At 40.3% G+C, this 21,581-nt stretch overlaps 3 protein-coding genes across 5 annotated transcripts; 1 reads left to right on the forward strand and 2 right to left on the reverse strand.

Moving 5' to 3' along the window:
* Positions 1–1,135: 1,135 nt before the first annotated feature.
* Positions 1,136–8,256, reverse strand: LOC113031828 (syndecan-2-like). 2 transcript variants are annotated; one of them, XM_026184283.1, is made up of 5 exons: positions 7,932–8,256; positions 3,102–3,231; positions 2,275–2,441; positions 1,734–2,001; positions 1,136–1,565 (listed from the first exon to the last, which is right to left on the reverse strand). In XM_026184283.1, exons 1-5 carry the CDS (start codon positions 7,989–7,991, stop codon positions 1,402–1,404), a joined length of 789 nt encoding a protein of 262 aa, XP_026040068.1. In that variant the 5' UTR covers positions 7,992–8,256; the 3' UTR covers positions 1,136–1,401. The 2 variants fall into 2 exon arrangements, with proteins under 2 accessions (XP_026040068.1, XP_026040067.1); XM_026184282.1 differs by having other exon boundaries at positions 2,275–2,459.
* A 1,685-nt stretch (positions 8,257–9,941) lies between these two features.
* On the reverse strand, positions 9,942–21,375 carry mrs2 (magnesium transporter MRS2). 2 transcript variants are annotated; one of them, XM_026184277.1, is made up of 14 exons: positions 21,205–21,375; positions 20,536–20,760; positions 20,379–20,448; positions 19,682–19,746; positions 19,113–19,149; positions 18,615–18,727; positions 14,792–14,953; positions 14,544–14,674; positions 14,294–14,410; positions 13,872–13,941; positions 13,444–13,526; positions 12,072–12,189; positions 11,857–11,970; positions 9,942–11,715 (listed from the first exon to the last, which is right to left on the reverse strand). In XM_026184277.1, exons 1-14 carry the CDS (start codon positions 21,364–21,366, stop codon positions 11,656–11,658), a joined length of 1,527 nt encoding a protein of 508 aa, XP_026040062.1. In that variant the 5' UTR covers positions 21,367–21,375; the 3' UTR covers positions 9,942–11,655. The 2 variants fall into 2 exon arrangements, with proteins under 2 accessions (XP_026040062.1, XP_026040061.1); XM_026184276.1 differs by having other exon boundaries at positions 20,379–20,760.
* LOC113031827 (integrin beta-1-like) lies at positions 15,976–18,619 on the forward strand. Its single transcript, XM_026184281.1, has 7 exons — positions 15,976–16,057; positions 16,237–16,502; positions 16,733–16,943; positions 17,054–17,183; positions 17,334–17,637; positions 17,737–17,978; positions 18,298–18,619. Exons 2-6 carry the CDS (start codon positions 16,249–16,251, stop codon positions 17,954–17,956), a joined length of 1,119 nt encoding a protein of 372 aa, XP_026040066.1. The 5' UTR covers positions 15,976–16,057; positions 16,237–16,248; the 3' UTR covers positions 17,957–17,978; positions 18,298–18,619.
* Positions 21,376–21,581: the final 206 nt, after the last annotated feature.

The raw sequence follows: 21,581 nt of genomic DNA on the forward strand, positions 1-21,581 counted from the left end.
GAAAGGGAATAGAACCCTGTTGTCGTTATCTGCTTTGTGTATCTTCATTGGAGCCATAAAACATGCTATGCTGCTCTTGTTGCTTGAGGTAAAGTCTGAAAATCAGGAAATACATGTGTCAAACAAAGCACGTTTACGCTTAAAAGAAACAGATTAGTTAAACAGACACAATTAACAACTCTCTAACCCTGCTAAGTTGATAAACTCTAAAGTGTAAAAGAGCAGTAAATGCTCTCACTGGCCTTTAAACCTTGAACCAACTATTATAGCTGTATACAGAGGACAGCGAGAAAGGAATGCGCTTTGGCTGTTGTCAGAAAACCTTGATCGCTTCTATGGTTTCTGAATTATAGTCATTAGCTTTGACTCCACCTGTCCACACGCTTGCAGCACTCAGTCACCAAAACCCCCCCAAAAGTCCTGAACATATTACATGTGTTCTAAAGATGCCTGAGGGAGTTTTACTAAGGCTGCCACACTGTATGAAGTCAAAGACAAATTGCTTAAAAATGGCTTACAGAAATATAATCTCTAAACATAAAAAAAAAAACTACCACAAATTTTTTTTTTTTTTTTTTTTACAAACAACAAAGCGTATCTATATTTGGTCAGTTCTGTAAGTGCCTGTGTGACAACAACAAATGTTTGTACCTGCAAAGTAACAAAATCTCTCAATGCAATACTGGGCAGCATATGAAAATGTTCATTCATGTAACCCCCCTCCCCCACCCCGCACAAAAACCAAAACAAATTAAAGAAAGCATACAGAAAGTAAAAAGAAACACAGACAGTTTTTAACACAGAAAAAACAAAACACAAAAACACAATCTGACCTCAGAGGACAGAAAAAAAAAGTGTCAACTTTTTAAGGTCCATCTTAATACTATTCTTATACAGAATATAGTACCAGGCTGAACTGGGCTGGTTCAGCGTACATCCATCCAAAGGAGCAATCAATTTCTGGGTCACACAGAATCAGCTCTTGTCCAGCGTAGTTCATCTTAGGTCTAAAGGCACAGCGTCGGACCGTTTCACACTGACGACTCGCCAACACTACAATGATCCACTTCAGGATATCATTCTTAAAACTTTGAATGGGTATTTACTCCTTCCTTAGCATGGGATGACAGGAAAGCATTTTAACAGTTTGACTTTATTTTATTATGACCCCTTTGTCACAAACACTGAACATTAAGTAGAAAGATAAAGTGGCAGCGGATGAAGTTGGGAATGGAGAAGGAAAAAAAAAAAAAAGACAGAACAAAGAAGCAGCACTGGAGAGGAGCAGAGGTGTCTACTTCAAACTTCATCAAGAAGAATCATCTTCAGCTGGTTATAGATCCATTTGAGTCTTAATAGGCAGGAGCCAAAATCCACCCTGCTTTGTTCTTATTAGTCAGTTCAGGCGTAGAACTCCTTGGTGGGTGCTTTGTGATATGCAGTTGCAGAAAGTTTGTTATCTCCCAGGTCGTAGCTACCTTCATCCTTCTTCTTCATGCGGTAGGCAAGGAGAGACAAGAGGGAAACAGCACAGAGGAATCCAATGACTCCGCACACTATCACAGCTGGAGACGGAAAAAAGAAATACGAAATTATTTTTAAAAAATAACATTTTTATAACAGTTATCTATACTTAACATTTCAGATTCTTCAACAGAAGTCTAAATTTTCTTGAAAACTCACTACTGTAATTTTGTAATGAACTGGTAAGACAGTAGAAACCTAGTCCTTACCTGCTAGCACCTCTTTTCTCTCCAGCAGGTTCTCAGAGGATACCTCCATAGAGTTCTCACCAAATAATCCTTCTCGATCAGCTTTGGTAAGAGTTTCATCAGACTTTTTGATAGGCTCTTCATATTGGGGATTTAACACATCCAGGCGTCTCTCCTTGCCAGAATTGATTACACCATCAGCTCTAGTACTGCCACTGGGAGGCACATTGGTGGTGCTGGGACTAGCATCCTTTCCAAACCAGTCAGCTGTTGGGCCAACACCAAGCCCCTATAAGGATATTAGCACAGTTTAAAAAAAATGCTGAGACATTATGTGGCTTTAGATACTTTCCATTTACCACTTTTCACACCTTAAAGCGGTAGCAAATAAATCACAATTAGTTTCTCTGCTCCAAAATTAATCAACCTTAATATTTACTCTCACTATCACCAATTGAAATTAAAAGAATAAATATCCTTGTGTGTGCGATGAATCATCCTGAAGATGGACATAAGTCAGACTTCATGAGGACATGAATCAAAAGGAACAGTCATACTTTACCTTGTCTCCATCAGGGAAAATGTCAGCCTCCTTCGCTGTAGTTGCTGGATCATGGCTGCGTGCCACTGTGGTTGGTGGGTTGTCTGGAGAGTGTACTGTAGGCTGTGGTTGACGCTGCTCTGTTTTGCTAGAGGGGCTAGGCAACGTCAGGACCATATCCCCGGCATCTGAATGGGCACGGGAAACTGAGAAATCACCAACACAAAACACTTCAGAGCATGTCTCTTTTCATTATTATAGAATAGTTTTTTTGTTTTTTAATCTATTGGATTAACTGAAGGAATAGGACCGTTTTTCTTGGATAACGAGTTGACATCTGAGGTTACTTGGTTTTACAGCAGAGTCTGCCACAAATGTGGAAACAGTTCCTACTGCAAGTTTTATAACTTACTGAAATTCACCTGAACGTAATGCAGTTTTATATCACGCTGAATGTGCCACGACATCACTCACTACAGTTTACGCAGGTGAGTCATTCAAAGTCTGTGAGTTTCCAATAAAATGTCACCTGGTTCCACTGTATCACCTCAGGACAAACATCTGGTATATTGTAAGTGCATCTGTGTCTGAACATACAAGCACTTGTGGCTTACTTGTGTATTACTCACCAGCCTGCATGTATGATCGAGTGGAGTTAAATAATGTCTAATAATCTGTGATGAAGTTTCTATTTAATAAGCAATACAGGGAAAATATACATATAGATATATTACACACACACACACACACACACACACACACACACACACACACACACACACACACACACACACACACACACACACACACACACACACACACAGATATATATGCATACATATCCTTACCATAATCTCCAGATCCAGAGCCTGACCCACCATCATCACCATCTTCATCGTCTATAGGGAGGTCACCAGATGTTCGGCCCTCTATGTATAAGTCATCACTTGGGCTAAATGACTGGGAGAAGACAAAGAGCTGCCAAAAAGAAGGGGGGATAAAAACATGCAATTTTATTTAAGTAGGAGAGAAACGCACACATAGATTCACACAGAATTCCTTTCACTAATTGACAACATGTGGATCTCGCTACAGTTCTGGAGTAAGACAATACCTCTCACAACCAATGATGTATGCTGGCCAAATATGCAGCAGTGCATGCTGCTGTCTGAGAGTATTACATCCATACTATAGTATGTGCAGTAGATATAGGCTGTTTTCTTGATCATTTCACATGCTGTGGCAGTAATTTGTGATACTTTGCAGAACCACGCAGCAGAGAACTAAGTGTCTTTGAAAGGAGGAGGGATGAGATAAAGCAGCTTCAAAGACAACACAGAGAGCAAGCAAGTAGACGCACACATGGAAAGGGCCGCTTCACATATTAGATTGCACCTCGTGAAATCCTTCCGCCAACCCGAATGCTACACAGAGGAGTGTGATGAAAACCAGTGACCTTCTTTTCCCTTGATCTAAGGCCTAGGCAGACAGAAGGTAATGAGACGAGTGGCTCAAACACAACCGGAGATCACATGAATCAAAGAAAGACACTAACTGTGCTGAAATCGATAAAGAGCCAAAGAAAAAGAAGCTCAAACATATGCTGGTGTTAAGAGAGGGAGAGACACTCACACACAGAGACATGGATGAATATGGCCCATTGAGACCTGAAATATGTCTGGTATGTATACTACGCTTCCACTAACACAGGTGCTGAGAGAGGGTGAAAATAGGGAGAAAGGAAAGGAAGCACAGTTTAGTGTACTTCTCATAAGATACCTGCTCCAGAAAAAGGTTTTACTCCAATAAAAATTCACAAAATATGTTGTCAAAGCAACAGTTCTTTTCAAGTTAACACCATTTTTCTTTTGCTAACAAACCTTTTTATCAGTATGCAATAATGCAAGCAGCCCACAGAAGGGATACAGATATAAAATCTATCTGATCTGCAACTGTACACCTAACATTTAAGGTCATTCTGCAACATGTCACCAAGATACTGGTGTATTCATGTGAAGCATTAATAACACGTAAACCCAAGGGTGACTAAAATAGCAGAAGAGGTGCTGGCGTTCTCACCGACTTCAGCCAGAGATTAGAAGAGCAAAAGCTGTGACTGTCTGTGTCACATACACAATGAGAAATATACTCTATGCCTAGCTTGAGAATTATCAGGTTATAAGGCTATAATCAGACATCAGCAAACTTATGGTAGATGTATGCAAAATCTGTCCAACTATTTTAAAAGACCTCTAAAGACGTACCTTTTTTAACTGCTAACAGTCAAGTCTGAGGTCCATCACAGATTGGACAAGTTCTTTTATATAGCTGTTTTAACTATTGTTAGAGTTTAGTTCTGATTTTATTCTTATTTTCTGACTTCTTTTTAATCGTTATGTTTACTATGCTGTTTATGTGAGTTCTGTGTGTTGTAACTGGCTTCTTGGATTGCAGATGAGTGTGCCTGTAAAGCACTCTGGGTCAACGTCGGTTGTATTAAAATTAGCTACATAAATAACATTGACTTGATAGTCATACAAAAAAGTATTAGATCAAAGTGTTGTACTGTGTTTCACTGGCATTTATTTTACCAGACCAAATCCAGATGTTAACCACACGATTAGCTGAGTCAACACATTATCTTTTTAAACGGATCAATCAAATATTTTTAATTTAGAATTGATTTCACTAAATGCCATTAAGCTTTGACCTCCCACCTACTGGCAGTTTGTTTTCTGCTGACTCTGAATCAGTTCTCCTTGACAGATACAAGTTTTACACTGGGGTTTACTGGAAGATGTGATTTAGAATTTATACACATCTGGAAAGCATACGTATGCATGCAGGATTTACACACCCACTCTGTATATAACATTCTGATATCCTGGTGCTTTGTCACAATGAAGACAGTTTACTGGAAACAGCTGTATCACTCCACAGACTGAGTGTTGGTGGAGGGCAACATTAAAGCTGACAATCATCAAAGTCTTATTTTTTGTTTCTCCTTAGCTGATAGCTAGCTATATCCCCAGTGAGCTGCAAAGTAATGAGAGCATGGTCAGATCGAGAGTTAGTTTAGATAACAACGAAAAGCACACAACAGATCTGTCATCACTTGGATAGCAGCAGCAGCAGCAGCAGCAGAGTGCTGTGTTGAAGGTGGTGTATGTTTGACTAAGGCATAAAATGAATAAAATGTCCACAGACATTAAGTAGCTGTAGCCTGTAAGGACAAAATTATCAGATGCCAAGAGAAAATGAATATTCCTCTTAAAACTTTAGTGATCAGACAGAGTTTGGTAATGCAGTCTTTAGTGATGCCAACAGGCAAAATGTGACACAATATCTACTTCTGTCTTACATGTGATTGTTATGTCCTTAATTCAGATTACAGTAATTTGAAACTGCTGACCAGAGACTACAGGTCCCAGTCCACTCCATGTACGCAAAGACCTAATATAGCTTTGTCCATTAGTTGTGTGGTGGTCAAAGAACAGTCAAGATAATCAGTGATATGTGGTTAAAAATAAAAAATATATACTGAAAAATAAATAAATAAATACAATAAAAACTCTCCAAGGGCATGCTAACACTGAAAGTCAAACAAACTGCTACAGCAACTCATCAAAAGAAAAACCTCTTGCAGCTAATCGCATGTGTACAGACTGCCTTTGACACACAGAACAATGTTGTGACTAATGCTGATTAACTGAGAACACATATCTTCCGCCCCACCAGGCTTTTTAGTTCTCCACAGCAGCAAGTGTCAAACTACATAGTTTATATTCATGTTCTTTTGTTTCTAAACGTTTTTTTTCTTCCTCACATGTAGGCGTTTCAGTGGAGTGCTTTTGAAGCCCTACGAAAATCGTCATTAATAGCACCGTGAGGAGGTGTTACCCTTTTCCTCTCGCTCTTAGCATTTGGATGAAAAACTGCTCATATCCCACGCAGCTGCGTGCTTGCCTGGACTAGCCCAGTGGAACTCGCTGTTACTCATCCATCCAGAAAAATGACACAACTACCAGATCACAAACTGTCAAAGGAAGAAAGCCTGTTTAAACATTCATCCTTTGGATTGGAGCAACGTCACTGACTGACTAACCAGTAATTCTACAGCCACACTCATGGGGCGATCGTGGCTCAAGAGTTGGGAGTTCGCCTTGTAATTGGAAGGTTGTCGGTTCGAGCCCCGGCTTGGACAGTCTCGGTCGTTGTGTCCTTGGGCAAGACACTTCACCCGTTGCCTACTGGTGGTGGTCAGAGGGCCCGGTGGCGCCAGTGTCCGGCAGCCTCGCCTCTGTCAGTGCGCCCCAGGGTGGCTGTGGTTACAATGTAGCTGCCATCACCAGTGTGTGAATGGGTGGATGACTGGATATGTAAAGCGCTTTGGGGTCCTTAGGGACTAGTAAAGTGCTATATAAATACAGGCCATTTACCATTTTACACTTGGGGACACAGATAGTTTGGATGTAAGATGTAGCCCATCACACCCAGCAATTTAAGACTGGAGTCTGTGTATTAGTGGTATGACATGAAGATGAATCAAAGCATCTGCGGATCAAAGTATGAGATGACACAAATTAAAGTTAAGCAGAAAAAAGGTTTGTTTGTTTTTTGAGTGGCCACACCTGTTTACAAGCTATTATATTCAGAGATTACAACCTGTGGGGCCTTAAAGCAGGACAGGAATGCCAAGCTGTATTCATTTTCACCATATCCACAACTCCCTGAGTCCTACTAAGGGATTGCATGTCTCTTTCCTCTGCTACAAATATACACCAGAAGCAGTATCGTGTTTCAGTTCCGTCTCCTTTCACAATATACAGTCCATAAATCTTAAACAAACTGCATTTCTGCAGAGGTGGTGAGGCTCCCTGGCTCTCATTAGAGATTTCTTACAGTCAATAAATCACCAGCCTGGATATTTTTCATACTTTGTGACGATGAACAAAGCTCTGCTTCAGCCTGTCATCCCCAGGTGTTTTCCAGCTATAAAGCAGCCGCACATAGAGAAACAATGGAAGGGGTAAAGGAGGAGGATTTTGAAATACTCTTTTTTTTTTCCTTAAACCACCTTGGTTAAATATGAATGATTTCCTGGTTTAGAATTTGAATTTGCAGTATAACATTATAAAACGTGTGGGTGAGAAATTCAGGCCAGGTCTGGTTTAAATGTCAAAGCTGTGAGCTAAATGATGAACAGACTTTGGCCCTGTGTGAACTTGACACCAACTGGACGCTTGGCCTCGGTTTGAAAAGGCTGCTGAGGTCAAAAATCACCCAGCTTATAGATCCGGAGGTAACATTTATTTATGTTTTAAAAAGACGAATTCGTGCTGTTCACTTTAAAGGTACATTTAACGTAAATACATAATAATAATAATAATAATAATAATAATAATAATAATAATAATAATAATTAACACAGACAAAAAAACTGAGGATATAACATTAAGAGTAATATTTTTATTTTATGTGTAAACTCTATGGGGTAGAACTCAAACAGTCCACATGAACATAACAAACGTTACCCAGGGCTGTCGTTTTCAAAAATATCTTAAAGTTTTAGCCTTCTCGGTTATTTTACATATTAAAGATAATTAATATGTATTTTTCCACTAATACGTCAACTGGAACATGTTTGAATTAAAAAACATTTAAGAAAAGCCACTTACTTTTCCACTGATTGGCCCAGTTGCCAGCCCGACGAGGAACAACCACCACAGATTCCCCATTTTAACTTCCAAAACAATTTTTAAAAAAAACACGCTAGTTGAAAACGAGAAATTATATGTTGGTACAGTGAAAACGGTCAACTCGCTCTTCGGTGTTCAGTAGTACGGATAATTTGTTGTAGCGCTGTCGCTGTCGAGCCACTTCGTTAAATCTCAGTAAAGTTCCCGAGTGTGTCCCGGACTCGTTGTGAGAAGGACTTCGTCTGAAAAAGTTGTTTAGCCTGGTCGTGAAGCGTGGCTCTCTGCGGTGACGTCAGCACGCCGGTCCTTGACGACGGTAGTGGAGACGCACACACGAGCCGGAACCGTTGACAAGGTGACGACATTAGCTCAACTGCCTTACACCGAGGTTAATTAATAATAGGCTGAACGAGCGGCTTTTTCTTATTTACATTTTTAGTGTGGATATACGCTTTTTTAAATCCAGCAATTCATTTTGCCCTTTTTTGGAGGACTTGAGTCTGAGGCAAAGGCCATTTATCTCTATGTAATTCACATGAATCCTGCTGTTCTATTGATGCCATATTTGCGGGGGCTGGGCAAACATTTCTTTTCAAAATGGACTCCCCTCCCTTGTGGCTATAAAATATGGTGATAAGCTTTTGTTTTGTTTTTTTGTAGCTATTATGATTCTATTGCTAAAAAAAAAGAGGTTTTTAACTTTTACTCCTTCCAAAACAAAATTTTAATGCCGCACATTTTCAGCCTATTTCAGGAGACAGAAGACAGGGTTTTACTCAAAATTGTGGTTTGATTAGAGCTGTCATGAAATGAAGTGGAGGGAGGTCAGACAGGAAGGTAAAAGCTCAAAGGGGGACACAACAGCAGGTTTGTTATCAGAAGTATTGCTTAATGTTTAAACAAATCAAACACAAACAGAAAAAAGTTTGATTCCTTCTTTTCTCTGCTGATTTATATAATTAATGATGTATAAGCTAAAGGTGCATTAACCTGTACCTCTCCTGTCTCATTAGAATGAAAAATGAAAACAGGACAACGCTGCTAACAACCATGACAGGAGGCCCTATGATTACATCAAAGTGTAAATAGGTAACCAGGTTTCTGAAAAACATGTCAGAGCACACAAACCAGAGGGACGTGCTCATCTGAAAACATCCATTTCATGGCATGACTCAGATATCCTAGGACCTGAACTTGCTGGTTCCTTGTTACAGTCAGTTCAGTAAGTCAAGGCACATTTTTCAGATATTAGGGAGTCCATCAAAGTAACGGATTATCTTAATCGTTAAAGGGGAAAGAATGAAGCTCTCTGGAAGGTGAGACCACTGTTAAACAGAATGCAACAGGGGTGCCAAAAGATTATTGCCCTCACAGGCCGGTGTTTTAAATGGCAGCCGAGAAACCAAATGCCACAACTTCAGAGCCCTAGCTTTAACAACATTTCTATATTTGTCCCTGCTCGGACTCCTCTAAGCTTTCACCTTCTTGCTCTAAAATCTGGCCCTCTTCCACCTCACCTCCTGACAGCAGTATGAGTAAAATCCTATCTGCCACACCCAGCGCTCTGTCACACCATCCATGATCACTGTTACTGCCATGGGGAGCATGACCCAACAACCCATGTTTAGGTGAGTATTAGGAGTGCAGAATGGAGTTTAATAAAATAAAAAAAAAGGAAACAATATCATTTCATCATACTAAGATAAAAAATAAATAATTTTCCAAAAAAAATCTTCTAAACATTTATTTCAACTACTATACTTAAATTATCTAAAAACAAACAAACCAACCAACTATGAAACATTTATTCTTCTGGGTCTCACAGCAATCATCACAGTATGGATTGCTTTGAGACTAAACCATCTTTTGTGTGTTGGAATATACACACATAAATTTTACAACAAAAATAAGTTTCCCTTTGAGACATCGGAGAAATTAGCACATAGATCAGACGGAATAATTTCCAAAAACATAGTTTTCAATAAAAACTTTATGATTCCATTGATTTTTATTGAAGGACAAGCTTGTTGTGACACACGGTGTGGTTCATGACTCCCTCTGGTGGAGAAAGGCTGTAATGACAACCAAGCAGTTTAAATGGCCGTTACTGTCAAATGCTTTACTCCCTTTCAAACCAACTCATATTTACAAAACATGAAGCCTAGTGTAGTTTCCAAACCTTGAAACCACTTAGGCAGTGAGAAGGATATTTTGACTCCATGTGAGGTACCTCAATTAATATTAATAATAAAAAACATTATCCAGCCATAACAGTTCTTAATTTGACACAGCAAACCAAGGATATTAGTCTTATAGCCTAACAGTCCACATTAATAAAACATCTTCCCAAGTATTGCTCATCAGAAATCTGAAAAATCTGTCATTACATGCGCTCAGCTTTAAAGAAACTGATGTTTTCTACTTTGTTATTTATATCCATTTGTGTGAATTTTTTGTTTCACTGAGACATTTTTGCAGGTCAATGTCACAAAAGAAAAGTGGATCCACGTAATTCAACGTTCCCTGAAAATAATATATTTCAGAACAGAAAATAGAGTTAAAACACGCAGTAGTCAAGCTGACACACTCAACCAAAAAGAAATAAATCATGTAATAAATAAAAGCATTATCTTATGGGTGAACTCATAAGCTGTTATTATAACCTCCCCAATTCGTTAATAACCTGAAAACTCATCTGATTTAATTGGTGACCCTATGTTGGTATCCTGACCTTTGGCCTGGGAACCACTAATGCAAGACCTAATCTATGGCTTCAGTTGACATCATGCAGATACACCAAACCTTTCATCAATCAATTTATAATTATTTTTTATAATACTTGATTAAGTTTATAAATGATAAAGCTTCCCTTTGGTAAAAGCTGAAAACATCTTTAAAGTCACTCTAAACTCTGCATTTATAAGAAAAACAATATATATAAATACATATATGGAGATGTGCAGTATTTCCCCACCACTTCCTCGAGGTGTGGGGTGGCGGTTCCTGCTTCAAAGAGTGCAGCAGAGCAAACAGGTGAAGACGTCACTGGACCCGGCAACAACGCTGTGCTCATTACTGTAAGTGCAAAGAAACCTGCTAATAGCAGTGAAGCTAGTCCTGACCAGAGCACTAGCAGCCGCTGATTACGTTACAGTTGCACCCACAGCAAGCACAGGACGGGCTTTGTCCTGCTGTTCCTGGCTCTGCAACACTAAGAAAACTCAAAGTTTTATCTGCACTGGACGTTGAAAGGAAAGAAAACAAAAAGATAAAAAGCAGAAATGAAAAATGACCGTCAGTCAAATGAAGGGAAACAGTGACACGCACACACTGGAGCAGAGTTTCTTCTGACATGCCCCAAACCAAAAGCAGATCTTCATGCAAGATGGATATCGTCCACACCTCAAAATTCGCTACAATTTTTTCCCTAAAATAATAATAATAATAAAAATCATATTCACATCATATAACTTCATGTGTGTTACGTGGTTGTCCATGCCATACCAGTGGGGCCCGCCCCACAGTTTGAGAACCACTGCACTATAGTCTCCAGAGATGTGAGCGTAATCTCAACCTCTGCTGTGGCCATGGGACAGTAAAACAATGAGGTGTGTTAAAAATAAAAATTCTAGCAGAAGCCTTTGCATCAAGTTAAAGAGGACCAAGAGCGCTGCGAGACAACCATCATCTGCGAGGTAGAACTTCATCTGACCCCAGCCTTGATGTCTGATGGCCTCATATTCCTCTTCCAAATTGGAGGGATCTGCATCACAGAGAGAAGAAATTATTTTTACAGATGCATTTCTCTGGATCAGTCCAGGGAAAGGTGTGCATAGTGTTACGCAGACTGGACTTTACAGGAACACATAACAAGGCACAGTGTCTGTGTATGCGTTTGCATTACTCGTGGGGGTACTGAAGTCTCTAGATGCCGTCCCAAAAATGATAAAAGTCGCCTCCATATCAGCCCACTGCCCAAGAACATGAAACCTGTTACCAGCCAGAAAGCGCGGGGGTCCTGTAGGAGAGACACACAGGCAGAGCAGTGCATAAATATCTGTTCATAAACATTAAGCACTAGTTACAACTATTAAAAGTATTGATCAGAAGTTGTCTCACATCTTCGAAAGCTGTTGTCAAATTCATTCCAAACGCCACACCTATTAGGCCAAATAAGGAAAGGGAGAAGGACCCCATGGTCAGCTGCAGATTCAGTCGCATCATCACGTTCCGGTGGCTGGAATAAAGCACACAGTGCTCTCAGTGGCTGCAAGAAATCATACAAAACAAGAGAACGCCTGATCTGGCAGAGAGGTGTGGGATGCCAGATCAGGCGCCCCCCTTCCGGCTCTCTTCTCTTTTGTCTTACTTCTCGCTATCACCTTTTCTATCCCTTTGAAGAAGTGAGGCTCTTTAAATATTAAAGAGGTAAGTATTACTTTTGTTTTGCAGTGAATTGATAGAAGAAAATAATTTAGAAAACTAAACAAAAGAAAGTAGAAATAACAGTGACACACTCCTGATCAACCCTCGCAGGGCCTCCTTGGATGAGGGTGTCTAGTGATAATGGCTGAAACACCCAATGAATCCAAGGTCCACCACTGATGATGGGTCCCAAGTTATATATTTCTGTAATTCAGACACACTGTTGAAATAGCACTTCAGTTTTGTCTCATTTTATTTATTTTGTAAAAATGTGTACTGAAACTTCTGTACTGTGGCAGAAAAGGTAGTTTTGCTGGTTTTCCTTATGAGAACAAAGTGGGTTGCATGTCGCCCTCGATATAAAATGAGTCTCACATTCCTAACCTAGACGATATCTGACATCTGGGGAAAAAAAAAAATGCTAATTAGTAACAAAACTGGGTATATATTAGAAAAAAAGAGAAAAAAAAAAGGCATCCCACAGATGGTAAGTGTCTCTGAAATAACTTCTATTTTGAAATAATGGATGCCATCAGCTTATTATCAGCAGGCGTGCGTGCGTGTGTGTGTAACTGCACATGGCAGGAGTAACGAGCACGTTTGTGAAGGCGCCACTGTTTCTGAATCACATTTACAGTCCTGTGAAAGAGGAACATTCTGACAGGCGACTATCCAGTCGTGCGCCCAAAACTCTCCTTTCACATGACTGTACTTATTTTGGAGCAACATTTACTGCAATTCAGATAAAAATCTTTTAAATACGACCTTGCCTTCTTCAGGATGACAATACCAAACCGCAATCTGGACGTGTTAGAACATCCCCCTAGCTCACAAAATTCCACACGAGTACAAAGATGCATCAATTTTTAGTAAATTTAATTTTTCTTGTTAAATTGTAGATGGCAAAGCATTTTTTTTGGGGGGGGGGGACTGAATAAGATCAAATTCAATCTTCAAAAATAATGGCTTGTTAAGCCTCATTATCAGTGTTTTGAGTTTGTTGCTTCTCAAAAACATCAGTCTATAGTGTGCATGTATACATAATGTATAGCCAATTTGTACGTACCTGTCCAGATTGATAAAGATTACACTCTCAGAGTCGTCTATCAGACCCTTCAGCTCTCTGGCTCTGTTCCCAAGTTCCTCGGCCTGTGTGAAGTATTTCACGGTCAATATGACAACAATTGTACAACCTACACCTTACTGACAGCCCATCACAACTGCCACAGGTAACATGTAAAGTGTTTCAGTGCTTCGGATATTAAACTAAAATAGAGGCAAAGAAATAAGTAATCACCATAGCAGAAGCATAAATGGGTATAAATGCTTAGATGAAAATAAAAAAATAAAAACATACGAAGTGGTCGTGGCTTGATGAAATCTATGACAAATGTGTCCTATACAATGTGTGAGCATGCAGCCTTTACCAAGACTTTTGCATAATTGCAATATTTGTTGATCATGTTAAAACTCGGGAATTTAAAGTACAGCTACCTGCATATAATAATTCTCCAATAAAAGCTCCATCTCCTCAGCGTGGTCAATACCCAAACTGCTCTCTTCACTAAAAAGGCAGACAGACATGAGGTTATATATAAAATAGAAGCACACAAGTTGAAGAGAATGGATAGATGGATGAAAAATAGAAGTACAGCTGGGCCTGGCAGTTTGGGCAGAATTAATTTAATTTGAAAAAACAAAACAAAAACCCACATACACAGAAAAAGGTTAACCTGTAACGTATGATCTGCAGGTGAGTGAAAACAGACTGGAAACAGACTTTGATCCTTGGCAACTCAACAAATTCGTGTCTTTCTTTTTCAACATGCTTCACCACTGACTGGAGATTTCCAACTATTTTTAAGATACTGTGTTCAGCACCCATATACATGTGTCTGAGTGCATGTGTGACATACAAAACTCTTGGGTCTGTCCATTTTGTGAGACAGAACTCTTCAACCGTCTCATCCTCATCCAAGACCTTCAGCATGGAGTCCTTAAACATTTTTATGTCTGTCTCCAACTCTGATAAGCTGTAACAGGCGTGAGAGAAGGGAAAACTTACAAGACTGTAAATCTTTAGGCTGAAAACTTCCATTTACATATATGCCAGATGCCATTAATGACTTCTTCAAATATAATTACATGTCTTGAGTGATTCATTACCTCTTGCTATTCTGCAGAAGTACATGTAGTTTACTTCTATCAGCAGAAAGGATTTTAGGGTCTACGAGGGATTCCAGCGTATCCAATATGACTGGTTCAACTTCATTCAACCGGGCTTGCAGCGTGTTTACCTGTTGACACAGATAATACAAAGCTTCAGGTGTGTGTCCTTGACTTTCATTCAGGCTTTATCTAGGTTAGACCACGCTTAATTACACAAGCACTCTGTCTGGTCTGATCGGTTTCACCTTGTGCTGCAGGATGGCTTCCAGTGCTCTGAACTCGAAGGGCAGAGTGTGCGTCTGTGACGCTAGCTGGGGGGCGAGCTCCAGAACTAACCAGCGCTCCAGTCCAAGACCACGAAAATCCAAGACCATAAGAGACTCCGGGGTCAAGATGGCTTTCAAGGCCTGAAAAGACAGCGAGTGGAGGTTATGGGCTAGAGCTTAAACAAACAGACGAGGACAAAATTATTACCCTCCCTATTAAATATAACAGAAATTTTCTGTTATATTTAATAGGGAGGGATTTTCAGTATAACATTTCCAAATACACCAATTGTCTTTTTACTAAGTATTAATTATTACTAGCTCCACACAATAAATTATTTCAGAAAAAAAAAATATTAGTGTCAATATTATTAGTATTACACACAGAGGATGCTTCAGAGTGTGTGTGGAACTGGGAATTTCGTCACGGTGGAAGGAATTAAGCAAAAACAGAAAGCCTCAAGCAGTCACCAGTAAACCTGGGTCTTCCAGCAAAACATACGTTCTCCTGGTGAAGAACAACCTCCAGAAGACTAAAGTGAACATTACTGACTGGCTTGTAAAAAGCTCCAACTTGAACGCTAACGAAAATCTGTGGGGTGAACTGAAGACAAGGGTCCATAGCAGAAGATCATTAAATCTGCAGGAGCTTAAGAGATTCTCTAAGGAAAAAATGGGCTGTGAGACTTACTCACAGGACACAACTGACTATTAGCATCAGTGAGACTAGTAATTTTAATCCTGGTTTATGTCAATAGTTTTATTTCTTTGTGCAAATTAAAATAATGTAAGCAACCAAAATGAAACTAGGACGTTTCCCGTGTTGCAATTTCCTTGCTTTGTTTAACAGCCCTTGGGAAATGCTGAAAAATAATAATAAAATTTCCACAGGGAGGGCAAAAAAGTCTGTCCTCATCCACATACTCTGATCCAAAGAGTGAATGTTTAAAATATGCTTTTTTGTTAAAGACTCCATGGCTGAATTTCCTTTAAAGGCTTTGGAGACATGACATGGCGCCCGGTTAACGTTTTACTGTTAACATGTCAGTGCTCTGTTTGACTCTGAACTGTAAATATTTGTGGTTAGAGATTTGAAACTTGAGCACCAATCAGGATCTAGTTGTGCCTCCCTGGTCCTGAGTCCCACTTAGATACCGCCAACATACAACTGTGAATGGTCAGCATGTCACAGCCTGCAGAGACCTCACGACGACATAACAGAGCTGAAAACTTTTAGTTCTTCAGGTAATGAAGCATTCTGTGTGTGTACATTTGTTTATGTAGCACATAACTACAAGCTTGTATTGCAGTAACTGCAGTCTCAGTCACTTACTGATCACAGTCCTTGCGTATGTTTGCTTTACACTTTATTTCCTCTAATTTTAGACTGAAACATATCTTCTGTGGTTTCTACCCTTGTACAGTCAGGACTAACGATGGCTGTGAAGCTGTCCCATCTCTTCTTGCTGCTGGTTATGCCGAGTTTCAGTTTGACCAGTGGACAAAAATGCTCCACATCTGACTCCAGCTGCAATCAGTGCATCCAATCCGGCCCTGAGTGCGCTTGGTGCACTGCCCCCAACTCTAACATTCACTGTCATACTGTGAAGGGGCTGCAGAGAGCTGGCTGTCATAAAGGTCATATATATAAACCTCAAAGCAGTGTGCAGGTCATCAGGAATGACAGCAGGTAAGCTGTTTTAAATACCTCTTTAGTCATTAAAGGACACCTGACAGTTTTTTAGTGTTCCATACAAAAAAAAAAAAAGAAATTAACCTTCCAAAGTTTTCTTTTGTTTTTATTAATATGAAAGTTTCAGATTGGATTCAAATATATTTTGGAACAGAAAAGGGCCTTTGTTATGATGTTAAAAAAAAAAATCTTACAATGTTATTTCTTGTGATTCTGAACTTCTGCAGAACAGACATAGCAGATGCCAAAACCATCTTCCTGCAGCCCCAGGAGCTCGCCATTCATTTGAGGCCAGGTGTGAGCCAGTCCTTTCCTCTGTCAATCTCTATGCCAAGTGATCATCCTACCACAGGCCTGACTCTAGACACCAGCAACGTGCCAGCTGGTCTCAACATCACATTCAGTAGCATAACTACAGGAAACCCCTTACTCATGCAGGTCAGAAAAAGAAATCCTGTCCAACACAGTCTCTTGCAGAAAGAAAATGTTCCTTCTTGTTTGTCCCCCAAAATCAAATTATTCGAACAACAGTTCCTCTGGCGCTGCAGGTAACTGTGGAAGCAGCACAATGTCCCAGTAAGAGTGACATCTCAAACCAGAACAGCACTGGACCCTGGTCTGTCCAGATCACACCCAGAGGCTTTGCAAAGAGTGTGGCGTTGGAGGTAACTTTGCAGTGTAAGTCTGCAGCAACTTGCTACGAGAAACATTTGAGTCTGAAAACCTAAAGCAAGTCTTCATGAGACTGTTAGAAAATTGAGAGTTCAATAATTCAGCTCATTTTTCTTCAGTGTGATAATAACATTAAAAATCTATTTGCTTCACCAGGTCAGTGTAGTTGCACTGAAAACAGAGAGGAAAACAGTCCCACCTGCAGCAGCCACGGGGCGCTCGTGTGTGGGCGTTGTGTGTGCCATCAGCCTTATGTTGGAAACCTTTGTCAGACTGACATAACTTCCTTTGAGTCAGAAAATGAAGACTCCTGTCGCTCACGCCCTGGCGCCCCGGTGTGCAGCGGCCGGGGTGTGTGTGTGTCGGGCATGTGTCACTGCAACCAGCGGGAAAATCCAGAAAAGATACGCGGACAATTCTGTGAGTGCACAAACTTTGACTGTCCATACCACGAGAACAGGTAAAAACAAAAAGTTGCCACGAGTTTGTATATAAAATATACCGATATAAAGTTATCACACAGCTTCACAGTTAAAACACTACATTTTTAATCTGACAGAATATGCGGAGGCAATGGGATATGCGAGTGTGGAATGTGCCGCTGTTATGCGAACTGGACAGGTAGTGACTGCAGCTGCAGCACGGAAACTGCTTCCTGTGTGGCAAAAAACCAGCAGCTGTGCAACGATAGGGGGAACTGCGTCTGTGGAAAGTGCCAGTGTTTGCCACAGTACCAAGGGCCGACCTGTGAGGACTGCCCTGTTTGTGTAGCACATTAGAGATGGGAGCAAAGATGAACACGTGAGACTGGATATTTATTTACTTCTTATACCGTACGATGTTTTGCAGACACTATCATTACTACAAGAAAATGAAGATATAGAAACACACCATCATCTGAACACTTTATAGACAAGAGAAGCAAGACTGCTTTAACACCGTATCCTCTATTTGTCTTCCACAAACTCTTCACAGAGCCAACATTGTGAAACTTTAACTTTAGTTAAAACTGTTTGCTAGACTTTCTGTATCACTGCTGGTTATGATGAATGAGCAGAGTGTGCATCTCCTCCTCTGAGTATAGTTCTTGCACTGACTGTGCCTTCTCATTCGTCATCAGGTGTGACAGAAAGTGTGGCTACCTCATCGTGACAACGGTGGAGATAAAATACGATGTGCTGAGAGAACAGAATTCATTCATTCTGTAAAATGATGAACCATGATGGTTCCAGAGGATGATAGATTGTAGGTTGGACTAACATATATATGATAACAGGATTTTTACTTTTCAAAAACATGATAAAGATCATCTTATTTTGATTGAAAGCAACATCTGAAAAATTAAACTCCAGTTTTTCAGCTCAGGTGCGGCTCATGCTACGCCTCCTGTGGTGTAAGAGGAGCGTGGCAGACAAAGGAAAAAGAAATAAAACATACCGCCATTCGTAAAATAATGCAGTTATTTCTAGCAGTGAGGCTGGTAGTGTGTTGGAAGCGTAGGTCTCTGGCTTGAAGACTTAACTCCTGGCAAAGCTCCGTCTTCTTTTTTTCTTGAAGAGAAAAACAAATAAGGAGGAGCAGAGGCACACATGTACATATAGTTGGGCCAATCTCTACACATGAAGTAGAGGTTGAAATACAACTGATTTTTACTCATGGATAACAGAAGTGAGTCACTGGTGGTAACACAACCCATTAGTGGCTGCTGCACAGGGGAAGTAACACAGAAACACAGCAGTGATGGACAAAAATGTGGTGCATGTCCAGTTCCACACATAATAAAAAGGATACGGAAGAGTACTTCAGGGACATGTTAAAAAAAAAAGAAAGAAGAAAAGATCCCTATGCTCTGTCACAATGCCAGAGATAAGAGAATCATCAGTCTCAGTGCCAACAACATGTAAACATTAATGAGGTTAATTTCCTCACACTTACCAAATGACGTCACATTTCCCTCTTGGTCAAACTTCATCTGTCAAAGAAAGAAAACATGAAGCTGATTGGTTACATCAAGCAACCACATCTTCACTGCATTTTTGCACAGCGTTGAAACACAATTGTGTGAAATGTAAATAATAACAATAAATTACTTGAGCATTCCAAATGCTATGCTTATTTGTTTTTTTTAAATATCTATCCATCTCCACACACACGGCTGATCAAATGACAAGTTTGTTTGTTACTGTTGGGTTTTTTTGTTTTTTGTAACAAAACCTTATTTTTGATGCCAGCACCAAAATAATAAACAAATAAATAAATAAATAAATAATGGTGTAAGCTGATGACAGGTCAGTAACCTCACAGGTGCTGAGTGTTTCTAAGGTAAAGATGGGGAGGATGTATGTTAAATTATAAACGTGTGAATGAAATCTACAGGTTTTGTAAACAAAATAATAAGATATTGTTTATTGCAGCAAGACAAAGTGACAAACCACATCCCAAAACCTTTCAAGTAGTATTAGCAACTATTAATTAATGACTGCTTAAATTAATTTCTCTCTTACCACTACAAATGCCGGAGCTACAGTGGAAGGAGGGGCGTCTGAGACTCTTCTGCAGATAAAGGACACTGTTCAAAGAAAAGACCAAGTTAAACCATGTGTGCAGGAAAGTATTTGACATGTAACATTGAGCAGTACCTTGGACTACAGCAGAAAGACAATAGCTTGGTTCTCACCTGTATGTACAGAGCTTTGGGTCGGGATAATAAAGTTTAGAATTACAAACCTTAGCATACAATTCTTCATTATTCTAACTTAAAATGCAGTCAAGTGGAAAAGAAAAATTTAAAGGGAGACTATGTATTCCTGTGAAAAACTCACTACATCCCATGATGGGCAGCAACAGTTGCTTCTCTAAGATCAGTGCTAATGTGTTTTCTTCTTGGCACTGTGTTAATATGCATCTAAATGCTCCAAACCAGCAAACTACCATAACGTCTGCTTTTATAGGGATGCTCACGCTTGCTGATGATTAGCTAATCAAATACATTTGATTAGCAGCAGCTGGCTGCTCATTACCCTCCTAACTCATATGAAAGCAGTAAAGGTGTAATTAGTCTCTTTTTTTTACATGCTGTAATAGATAAAACCTTAGAATTGAAAGAGACTATTTTTACCATGACTGTAAAGACAACTATAGGTCACGTGGAATACTTGTATACTGTAGTCAGTATGAGCCAAATTAACTACATCATCTTACCAGGCCACACTACGCCTCTCTGCAGCAGGTTTCTCTCAGTTCTCACTGCAGCACACTGAGGTCTTCTGGTCTGACATGTGGATAAAGGCAGTGCTTGACTGACCAGTGAATTCAAGCAGACATCACTGTAGTTCCTGCTGAATGATCCCAGTCTTACATTTCCCTGTGGCACAGAGTGTCCCGTTGGACAGAACTCTGCAGCTCTGCTATAATAGCTGAGGGTTCTTGTCCCACCAAGTCGTGAGGAAAAAGGACCAAGAGAGTTTAAAAACCACTTTGGATGAAAGTTCGCACAGCCGGCCAGCAGCAACTTGTGCATTTTGATCTCCACACCAACGCAACACAAAGCCTTTACGCAGACCGCCATACTGGCGCTGGAGAGCTGATGTTCACCACAGGCAAGGGATTATACCAGGCACAGCAGCAGGGAAGGGAGGAGGATGAAATTAAGACACGCTTTAACTTCCATAAGCAAAGAAAGCTGCAAGCACCAAGTGTTTACAATCCTCTCATTAGTGGTGCCTCGGTGCCCTCCAGATGTTTGCCAAGCTATGTGTTAGACGAGACAGTCCTGACCCACAGGTACAACAAGAGTGAAAACTCCCGTTACATACGTTACAGTAACTTCACAGTACACATAAGTATCTCTCACGCGCACATTGCCTCGCTTTCACCTGCTTTTATAACTTTCTTCAACTTTGTCTCGCGGCTGTTTGTTATGCTAACTATCTTAGCTGCTGCAGTATAACAAACATGCTTCACTCACAACAGCCGACAAGTTTTAACGTGACAGTAAACGCAGACACGAGTATCACAGACAGGTCACCTGCCGATGCCTGTAAAGTGTCCCGAGTCTACATGTGCGGCTGTGTTTCAACCTGAAAACACAGCTCCCCGGCTTAACGTGATGACAGGAGGACAGAAGAGCACGGGCTCTCTGGACCATAATGCACCGCGGCGGCAGCGCAGAGCGCCGAAGATCGTCCATGATTGAGGTGATCACTCCGACTGAGAACCTTTCCATCAAACACACCCGTGGCTGTAGAAAAAGGTCATTGAAACACACAAAGAGGATTAATAAATACTGAGGCCACGAGCGATCCTTTTGCATTACATATAAAAGCCAGTATCCGCCAGGGAGAGACAAGTATGGGAAGTAAATAAAGGAACTAAATGTATGGAAGCTTGTTTCTGGAGAAGAAT

The sequence above is a fragment of the Astatotilapia calliptera genome, chromosome 11 (genome assembly GCF_900246225.1).
Source record: "Astatotilapia calliptera chromosome 11, fAstCal1.2, whole genome shotgun sequence".
Classification (NCBI taxonomy): Eukaryota; Metazoa; Chordata; class Actinopteri; order Cichliformes; family Cichlidae; genus Astatotilapia; species Astatotilapia calliptera.

Coding starts and splice junctions, on each gene's coding strand:
- LOC113031828 (XM_026184282.1), bottom strand. CDS start 7,991: ATGGGGAATCTGTGGTGGTTGTTCCTCGTCGGGCTGGCAACTGGGCCA. Junction 2,460..3,101: donor CTCTGGATCTGGAGATTATG/GTAAGGATATGT, acceptor GTGATTTCTCAG/TTTCCCGTGCCCATTCAGAT. Junction 2,002..2,274: donor TTTTCCCTGATGGAGACAAG/GTAAAGTATGAC, acceptor ATATCCTTATAG/GGGCTTGGTGTTGGCCCAAC.
- LOC113031827 (XM_026184281.1), top strand. CDS start 16,249: ATGGCTGTGAAGCTGTCCCATCTCTTCTTGCTGCTGGTTATGCCGAGT. Junction 16,944..17,053: donor GAAACCCCTTACTCATGCAG/GTCAGAAAAAGA, acceptor CTGGCGCTGCAG/GTAACTGTGGAAGCAGCACA. Junction 17,184..17,333: donor GTTGGAGGTAACTTTGCAGT/GTAAGTCTGCAG, acceptor TTGCTTCACCAG/GTCAGTGTAGTTGCACTGAA.
- mrs2 (XM_026184276.1), bottom strand. CDS start 21,366: ATGGACGATCTTCGGCGCTCTGCGCTGCCGCCGCGGTGCATTATGGTC. Junction 19,747..20,378: donor GAGAGGCGTAGTGTGGCCTG/GTAAGATGATGT, acceptor TTCTTTGAACAG/TGTCCTTTATCTGCAGAAGA. Junction 11,971..12,071: donor TGACAACAGCTTTCGAAGAT/GTGAGACAACTT, acceptor TCTCTCCTACAG/GACCCCCGCGCTTTCTGGCT.